At 33.9% G+C, this 10,569-nt stretch overlaps 1 protein-coding gene across 1 annotated transcript in view; it reads right to left on the bottom strand.

Moving 5' to 3' along the window:
* Positions 1-10,569, bottom strand: part of LOC106466383 (astacin-like metalloprotease toxin 1) — a 33,910-nt gene that overhangs the window by 16,414 nt on the left and 6,927 nt on the right. Inside the window, exons 4-8 of the mRNA XM_013926666.2 lie at positions 9,613-9,688; positions 7,785-7,902; positions 5,241-5,416; positions 4,706-4,933; positions 1,404-1,535 (exon numbers count right to left, since the gene is read on the bottom strand). Of these exons, the coding sequence (XP_013782120.2) occupies positions 1,404-1,535; positions 4,706-4,933; positions 5,241-5,416; positions 7,785-7,902; positions 9,613-9,688 (730 nt within the window). The remainder of the gene's footprint in view (positions 1-1,403; positions 1,536-4,705; positions 4,934-5,240; positions 5,417-7,784; positions 7,903-9,612; positions 9,689-10,569) is intronic.

Raw genomic sequence — 10,569 nt, 5'->3', positions numbered from 1 at the left:
TCTATATACAAGTGGATTTACACATTTTGTTGTCTACGATTACAATTCGCTTGTATTGTGCTAGAAATGATATTGTTACGACATCGGGATCACGTGACGCTAGTAACACGTCATTGACTTCTAGAAATATCCTGTTCCTTCATGAATGCTCTAGCGTTTACTAGATATGTGTTAGTCTTGTATATATAAGACGGTCAGAACGTGACGGAACAATGTGGGTAATTGAACTGCGGACAGAGAGACATATTGTTGAGTCGAGCACGTGAGGCGTTCGTTGTGAATTATAGCGTTTGTTATAGCGCGACTGTGGAAATTAAGTGTATCGCAAAGTTGTATTCAGAAAGAATAAACCAGTTTTATTTAAGACACGACTTGTATCGGTAAAGTTTCTTCGGAAAGAATTTTTACGGAAAATTAACTAACGAACAGAGGCGTGACAATATATTTAAAGAAGTACTGTTACGATAAAGATACTAATTTGGCCGGAAGATTAAATCAAAATAGATGTCTAGACCAACGTTTCAGGGTCAGGGATCATAACTAACCCATACAGAACATTATATAATGAATAGTTCTCTTGATATACACTACCACGATGGGTGATATTGGAAAGTATGCTTCTAAAAAGCAGTTTGATTAAGAATTGAATATAATTTTGAGGACACATTTGTTGTTGTTTGGCTTATGTATCTTAAATTTTCATGTTGATATTAGATACATCTGTTTATTTTATTGTGCCATGTCGAATAAATTGAGTATCTCCGTTTTGACACTTCTTATAGGAAAGACAACTGTCAAAAAGCGCTCACTTCGGTCTTTTCTCGAGCTCTGTAAAATGACAAGAAACAGCGACATACAACAGAAAAACTCCCAGTGGCTACTTAGCAAAGTTTAGCACTCAGTTCTGCTAGATGCACCTTTTCCAAACCAAAACATTTTTGCTAACAATGCGTTGTATTGTCGCCTTTGCTTAAAAACAAACGCAATGCATGCAATTTTCTATTTTCAATAGAATAACACATGGAATGACAAAAAACGGTTGTCAACGGCCCGCTAGACAATCATAATGCATATACGCTCTAATCTGAGGCATTGGGTTGACTACATATTTTATATTTATTTGTCGCTGTTTTTTAGAAAAATTACATTTGAATTGTTTCAACAACCATTTGCTAGTTTTGTAATAATAAATAACATAGATGACCTATATTTATGTTATGTTAATACGGAAACAGTATACAATGTATTTAAAATTATAACAGGATTACACATTCTGATATACAAGAAAAGAACAAAAAACAAAAGAAAGTTAGACGACTAACTTATATGCCGTAAACATGTAACCAGTATCAGTTAAGGTATACATTTCTATGCCAATATGACCAGTTCAGAAACATACAAACCTTTATTTCCTGCTCTTTCTTTATCATTCCTGATCCACCTAACCTCTATGTAATCGTTGAAAAATCCGCAGTTGTCAACTTCAAAGTTACATTCAAAGCCAGGGGGTTCAGGCCGAGGAGGTCGAACCTCTCCTACAAGATCACACCCAGATCACTATACAATATCAGTTACGTTGAAAGTTGTACGCTATGAATAACGCAATTATATGAAATTAGTCATTGAAAAGAGAGCAACACCAGTGGTAGATCCTGTAAGAGAATAAATAGTCCCCCCTTACTTTATGACAGAGTGAAATATAGTGCCCCGTAAATACCACTGATAATGTACAATATTTTTGTACAATAGAATATGGCATTCATTTGTTACATAGCCTTTTTTAACCCTAAATCACCAACCTGTTTTCATACCATTCACTTCTGGTGGAGTACAATTATTGCATCATATTAGGTAATCTAATATTTTCTTTTATTACAATACTCAATATTAGGAGAAATAATGCATTTTCTACTTAAACGACACAGGGAATCACAGCTGTAATTAATTGAAACATTGATGGTATTTCTATATACATTTTATGTTATTGTGAGCCCTGTAATTAATAAGTTTATGGCCCACAAGTAAGTTAGAAGATAAAAAGGTTTGAAAAACAGATATGGAACCCATAGATAATTTTAGTGTTATAACTTTTACGAATTTATTGTAACTACTATTTCATTATTTCTAAGTGCCTCTTCAATATGTTTCGATTCTCCACTTCCCTGCCCTTTTGGAAATCCTAGATCGGCTACATTGACCATGATATAAAGTCATTTAGATTATATCATAGAAAATCAGTTTAATATTTCCGTGCTGGTACTTTTATTTTTTGTTGCTTGTTATTTATGATTACGCTACATCTAGATTCTGAAAATAAACATAGATTACTTTTGTTATAATTTCAACTATTAGAAAACTGAGACTTTGACAACAGGAAATATAATTCTGAAATGATAAAATTTTTACTTATGCCCACTTCTTAATTTCCGTGTGTGGCTATTCAGGTCTTAGCCAAATTAGCACTCAATGTTTCTTAAGCCTTCCTCTTTTGTAAAACCTCGTTATGTAATATTTTCGATCACCAACGAAACTATAGTTCTACAAACTGTCGTAGTTTCCCCACCTAAAGACACATAAAGCTTCATTGTGTGAAATCTTCTATCATCTTTAAAACTAGGATGTTTAATGGTGGTATAGTCCTCGAAACTTTTTTATCCCGTGTAAGCTAGTGTATGATTTCTATGACCCCATGGCTTGCTATATAAATCTAATTCTAGTCTGTTTTACGAGTGAAACTTTTATGAAACACCATGATCCTAACTAACTCTATCTGTCATCAACACCATGATTCTAACTAACTCTATCTATCATCAACACCATGATCCTAACTCTATCTATTATCAACACCATGATCCTAACTAACTCTATCTGTCATCAAAACAATGATCCTAACTCTATCTATTATCAACACCATGATCCTAACTTACTTTATCTGTCACCAACACCATGATCCTAACTAACTCTATCTATCATCAACACCATGATCCTAACTAACTCTATCTATCATCCACACCATGATCCTAACTAGCTCTATCTGTCATCAACACCATGATCCTAACTAACTCTATCTGTCATCAACACCATGATCCTAACTAACTCTATCTGTCATCAACACCATGATCCTAACTAATTCTATCTGTCATCAACACCATGATCCTAACTAACTCCATCTATTATCAACACCATGATCCTAACGAACTCTATCTGTCATCAACACCATGATCCTAACTAACTCCATCTATTATCAACACCATGATCCTAACGAACTCTATCTATTATCAACACCATGATCCTAACTAACTCTATCTGTCATCAACACCGCGATCCTAACTAACTCCATCTATTATAAACACCATGATCCTAACGAACTCTATCTGTCATCAGCACCATGATCCTAACTAACTCTGCCCATTATCAACACCATGATCCTAACTAACTCTATCTATTATCAATTCAATAACTAACTGACCGCATCTGTCATGATCACTATGTCAATAATCAGCTCTATCTGTCATCAATAATCTGTCAACTATTAACTGTATCTGTCATCAACACCATGTCAGTAACTAACTACATTTGTCGTCATTACCCTGTCAATAACTAACTGTGTCTATCATCACCACCATGTCAATAACTAACAATATCTGTTGTCACCACCATGTCAATAACTCATTTATCTGTCATCACCACCATGTCAGTAATTAACTATATCTGTCATCAATAACCTGTCAACATCTAACTGCATTTTCCTTCAACACCATGTCAATAACTAACTGTATCTGTCATCACCACCATGTCAATAACTAACGGTATCTGTCATCAACTCCAAGTCAATATCTAACTGCATTTGTCATCAACGCCATGTCAATAACTAACTATATCTGTCATCAACAGCGTGTTAATAATAAACTATAGCTGCAACTGCAATCAACACCATCTCAATACCTATCTGTCATCAGTACCATGATCCTAAGTAACTAACTATGTCAATAGTTAACTATAACTTTCATCAATACCCCAAGTCGATAATTGACTCTATTTGTCATCAACACCATAACCCTAAATAACTACATCTGTCATCAATATCTTACCAATATCTACTTGTACCCATCATCAATAACATGGTACCAGCTAACTATATCTGACATTAACTTAGTTTTGAGTAGAAAAAATGCTTTTTCTAGAGACATTTTATATTTTAAATGTTGTGGTATTTCATTTGGAAATTAACAAAATACTTAAAAACTAATTGATATGTTTACTTAAATAGTATTTATTTGTTGTATATCTAGTCGTTGTTTCCTGCTGTTCTAATTTTTTACTTTACTTTAAAACACAAAAAGCTGTACACTCGTAACAGATTGTTTCTTAGTTATATGAGACTTTGTAGCAATGACTTGTTAAGAGAAGTGTTCTGTTAAATGCGATGGACATTTAATAAATTACAGTAAAACATAATTTTAGAAATGTTTCAAATTCAATAGTTCTTAAAGATATGAAAGTTTCATTAACAAAAATCAGTGAAGAGCGAATTCTAACTGTTCAAAACTTTTTAAAGATTGGTGTGACTCTTTTTAACAACAAACCGAAACTGGTAGAGTCTGTTAATTCTGAGCATATACGTTTAGAGAAACTTTGAAGATCAGATGCTAACTGTTTGAACTTATTTTTTAAGTCTGTATAACTTTTGTATTAAACGACATACCAAAACATTCATATAGTCTGTTAATCTTGAGGATATCCGTTTTAGAGAAACCACTCTTAGTGTAGACAGGAATTAGTTTCACGCCCTCCTTCTTGGACTTAACGGTGATGGACTTGTGATCCTTGGAGAAAGCTGTTTCTCCATAGAGCATGATGGAATCATAGTCAAATTCTACTCCTAAAAGGTTGTTTTCCCACAAATTTAACTTTTCGAAATTGTATTCTGCCCCTGTAAAATCAAATGATTTGACCTTAATGGACTTAATTTTTCAATGCTTTAAGCAATAATTATCAACAATTGTAATTAATCTTATATTAATTTATGCTTAATTTGAAATTAATGCTTATTGTTATCATACCAGATAAACAGGCACAACTTTAAGGTTACAATAATGTGATTAAAAAACAGAAGATCCAATTATTATATGTAAAATAATATCCAACATATTAACAAGATGTACAAATACTTTTAGCGAAAGAAGTACATTAATCAGATTTAAATAGCTCTATATTATGCTTCATTTATTGAGTTTTACCTTTAAAAATATTCTCCCAAATAATCTCCAGATACTCGTCCCTGTCTGAACGACTTTGTTCGTGCCAGAATCCAATAACGTGCATCAGTTCATGAATCCCCGTAGGTTTACCCTCACAGCCTTCACCTAATGATACCTTTTGCATTCCACCATGTCGACCGACGTATGACCAACAGCTGAAAAAAATATTATAAGAGTCCGCTACATATGGTAGTTACACGTGAAACTTTAAGCTATACGGCTGTAAGACTATTTAAAATTTTAGAGAAAATTTATTTTGTTTAAGACTCACAAACATTTCATCTTATATATATATACTGTATTTCGAACCGTGATGTCTGTCCGAACGTTCGTCTATCTCCCGTTTGGAAAGCTGTGCACGCAGGCAAAGCTAAACATTCACCTTCGAAATGACGGGAGAACAGGTATGAATAATGTTGATGCCAAATTTTATTTCGTAAGCAGGATATTCTACACTAATTGTTAGGAATTAATCACACTATCATTCACATTTCAAAAATGTGACGTAACTTAAAGAATGAAAATGTAGATTTACTGTATGTTATTGCTGAACGACTCTTAGCATGACTGAAGTGCTCAACAATTACTTTTCGCGGTAGGTGGTATAAGTAGCTCAGAGTTTTGACTCAGAGTGAAACCAAGAGTGCAACACAATTAACAATTTTAAAGACCATGAAATAATTTAAACTGATAGATTAACTTAAACGTTTCCCGTCACAGGGGGCAGGTACTTTTGCTTGTTAAAGAACACATAAGTCTATATGTTGTTGTTTTAATGGTAAAATCACAAACAATTTCCAAACTCTAATTCTTGAAATCTTGTACTAATTACTGTAATATACTTCTCTAGGCCTGTCATGGCTTCATGGTTAGGGCGCTCGACTCGCAATTCTCGAGTCGAGGTTTTGAATCCCTTCATTGAACACACTCGTCCTTTCAGCTGTGGGAGCGCTATAACGTGAAGGTCAATCCTAGCATTCGGTTAGAGTAGACCATTAGTTGGCGGGTAGTGTTGACTAACTGCTTTCTCTCTAATCTATCACTTCCAAATAAGGGACGAATAGCCTATATAGCCCTCGAGTAGCTTTGCGCGAAATACAACAAACAATAAAACTCTTTCTTTATGATAGTCCTGGTAAATCACTAGCATTTGCAGAAGTTCTGACTGGCGAAGAACGTTTGGCTAAAACTAAATCACTAGCATTTGCAGAAGTTCTGACTGGCGAAGAACGTTTGGCTAAAACTAAATCACTAGCACTTTCAGAAGTTCTGACTAGCGAAGAACGTTTGGCTAAAACTTTAACAAACTTTCTTTTTTTTCAAAGAGGTTAATTGGGTATTCCATGTTGACCATAGTACTACAAAAGAAGGAAATGGACTGTTTTATAAAACACTGATAACCTCCTCCTCTTGTTTTCTTATCTTCTTGATCATTTAATGAATGGATTCACAATTCCAACACATTAAAAAGCTTCTGTCGTTTTCAAACTCAAGTTAATAAGGAGGTGGTGTATTGACACATAACCACTAAATATTTATTTGTTTCAGAATTCCGCGAAAAGCTATGCAAGGGCTATTTGAGCGTGCATTCTTGAAATGATAGACGATATCGGAAGCAACTAATAAACATCAACAGCCGCTGACGTTTGGGCTACACGTATCTGATCGAATGGTGGAATTTGATCGTTACACTTATAGTACATCCACGACAGGCCCGTCATGGCTAAGTGGATAAGGCGCTCGCCTCGCAATCTGAGGGTCGCGGGTTCGAATCCCCGTCACACCAAACATGCTCGCCCTTTCAGCCGTGGGGGCGTTATAATGTGACGGTCAATCCCACTATTCGTTGGTAAAAGAGTAGCCCAAGAGTGGGTGGTGATGACTAGCTGCCCTCCCTCTAGTCTTACACTGCTAAATTAGGAACGGCTAGCGCAGATAGCCCTCGTGTAGCTTTGCGCGAAATTCAAAAACAAACAAACAAGAATCCACGACCCATAAGTGAAGAACGCCTTTTTATTACAACGGGTTACAAACCACACTCGACCTGCTAGAATGAAATTATCACTTACAATCATCTTAAGGTCAAATATCTTACCGTTACTATAACCTCCCGTGTTAAATAAATTTTGTCAAGTTCCTATTTCCAGCTTAAGTTTATCTGATATTCATTTCTGATTTTATTTAATTTTTATAAGTTACTACATTGAAGCATCTAACAATACTTATACAGATGAAAGATAAAATACATACAATTTAAATGTTGTTTCCTTCCCCAAGAAATTTCATCTTTGATGTAGGAACGAGCTACTCTAACGTTATTTGATTAGTTTATCACTTTAAAACTCCCAAACTCAGTAAAGGAATATATTTTAATCCAAGAAAATATTCAATTACAACAAATAATACACCAATGATCATGTTAATTAGAGAATAGCAAGAAGTGTTCTCGAGTCATCAATGTACATTGAATTTATAATGTTGGTGGTCCGAATGTTTCAATTGGTTAATTAATTGATAACTTACCCAGGTTCATTGACGATCCTTATATAGTCTACTGTAATGGTTGTTTTCGGCAGGAACTTGACGCAAGTGTTGTTATGATAGTCACCTATGGCTTCCATTATGTCATTCCTCATATATTCTAAAAATCCAAGACTTTCAAATACGCATTACTAAATTTAAAGTAGGAGAAAAAGGTCCCAAAGTAAAAATAACAATTACAAATAAGTATATTTTAATAAATGTTGTGTCTCTAGTGTACAATTAAAAAACAATTATATATATATATCCTAAGGAATATTGTGTTCATATTATACAATTAAAAACAAGTATATTTTTAATAAATGTTGTGTCTCTAGTGTACAATTAAAAAACAATTATATATATATATCTTAAGGAATATTGTGTTCAGATTATACAATTAAAAACAAGTATATTTTTAATAAATGTTGTTTACCGAGCTTAACTTAAAAAAATTAAATATATAAACTTAGAAATCGAAGTGAAAACAGTGAGGAAACAGGAAATCCTTACTTAAAAAGATATAGAATGATCTTGGTACTATCTTGGTACTTAGATCTCTCTCCAGGTGAATACTTCTTAATTTAAAAATAGAAACAAAAATTAGATTAATTTGTTTGCATAAACTCATTACTTCATATTTTTCCACAAGAAGAAAAGGTGTTTTTATATGTGAATATTTTCAGTTAAATCTAGCTGTAATTGATTTATCTCCCTCCTTTCATTTTTAAAGATTTTAACGCGAAACTTTTAAAGATTTTTGGCGTGAAACTTTAAAGGATTTTAACGTGAATCAGGCGAAGTTTGTGTAACAAGATAAGTTTTTCTACGAGTTTACAATTTTGCGTGCGAACTCGTTATTATGTTTTGAATTTACAGACAAGGACAGTCGTGTAAAGTTTGGAAAGTCATATTAGTATGTACATAAGAAAGCTTAATATAGAAAACAATTAACGAAATGGCAAAAGATGGCCCAAAATTATCATTGTTATTTTAAAATTTAGCATCTTGTACCCCAACTCAAACAGTTTTTATTGTCATGTTGTTGTTTTTTTTTTCATTCCTGTGAGTAGTGTTATCCCATAATATGGCAACCATGCAAGAAAAGACTCAATGTGTCGTTTGGCTTGCTACCCAGTCAATGACTGTGCTGCAGCGTAATTACAGAAGCCAGTACAGGAAAGAAGTATGAAGTATGTTAAAGATATCGTGTATCGCACACTTATAGCAAACATCACGGAGCTAAAGACCAGGATAATGATCGCCATCGCCACTGTAACTGTGGTCTTGTTGCAGCGAACTTGTACTGAAATCGAATATCGGTCAGACGTGCTGAGAGCCACTAATAGTACACACGAAGAAGTTTACGGATATGTTTATTTGTTTTCTTATAACAAAACCACATCGGGCTATCTGCTGTGTCCACCGTGGGAAATCGAACCCCTGACTTTAGATTTGCAAATCCGAAGACTTACCACTGTCCCACCGGGTGACCACTGGTATATCAATAAAAACTATTTGAATTGGGCTATAAGATATTGAAAACTGTATGGTTTTATTTTCTTAGTTAGTTAATTATGAAATTTTAAAACAGGAAAGATGATTTTGGGCCACCCTGTATAAACACCTCGATTATACTAACTTTCTCTTAACGACAAAGCTGCTGGAAATTTCTACTTGAAGGTTAGATAATCTCTAGATTAGATTTTATTGTACAGAGAAAGCTATTAAAACCGTAGGAACTTTAAAAAATAAGTTCAGAAAAAACAACTGTAGCTTAGTTTTAAAAAATCTTGAGTATGGTATCAAGAAGGGTTTGAAAAAACCTTACCTACGGCTGGATCTAACTCATAATAAACACTTGCGCCAGGCCACAACTTCACGTGCTCAACAATGGCATTTCTGTCCTGAAACGATGAATATTTTAATTATTTATTTTATAGACAACTGATTCAGAAGTCCTTCCTTCACAAAACTATTATGAATATTTCATCATATATAATGAAAGGATAAGAATATAAAACGTGTTTTCATAATAGATCAAAATTTGTAGTTAGAAATAATAATGAAACATGGATTTTACAAATAAAAATTTTCAAACAAATAAGGCTTTATGACAAAACCTGATGATGACAAAACCTTGTCGAAACGTTGTACATTTGCTGTTATGTTAAACTTATATAAAAGTTTTTCTTCATTACTCATTTAAGCCGTCTCCAACCATTATTACTCTCAAAGTGGGTTCCTCGTCATCGAAAATAAGGCTTTACGTAGTACATCTTGTTATAGTGGCCAGCATGTTTATAGACTTATATCCAATTGTATAAACAAAGTTAACGTTTTTCTCTAATTTCTTGATCACCATTCTTATGCGATTTTAGCTCAAGTCATTAAACAGCTGATTTATTTGTTTTATAGTAAAGCCACATTGGGCCATCTGCTGTGTCCATCGCGGGGAATCAGACCCCTGATTTTAGCTTTGTCAGGTTTTTAAACTTACCGCTGTCCCACCGGGGGCTAAATAACTGAAAATAAAAACGTACAAGATACGCTAATATATTTTAATTTTTTAACGTTTGTTGTTTTTCGCATAAACTTACGCGTGAACTATCTGCTCTAGCCATCCCTAATTTTAAGTGATAGATTAGAGGGAAGGCAACTAGTGAACACCGCCTACTTTAATCGAATAATGGGATTTGACCGTCACTCTTTCAACTTATGATTGGGCGAGAGAGTCTATGTCTATGGCAGTTATTTTGGTGTAAAGTTAATAGTTTAGAGAAAGACT

This window comes from Limulus polyphemus, unplaced genomic scaffold, assembly GCF_000517525.1.
Source record: "Limulus polyphemus unplaced genomic scaffold, Limulus_polyphemus-2.1.2 Scaffold2244, whole genome shotgun sequence".
NCBI classification, from domain to species: domain Eukaryota; kingdom Metazoa; phylum Arthropoda; class Merostomata; order Xiphosura; family Limulidae; genus Limulus; species Limulus polyphemus.
The sequence above is the reverse complement of the archived record's forward strand: the minus strand, read 5'-3'. Positions and strand labels throughout refer to the sequence as shown.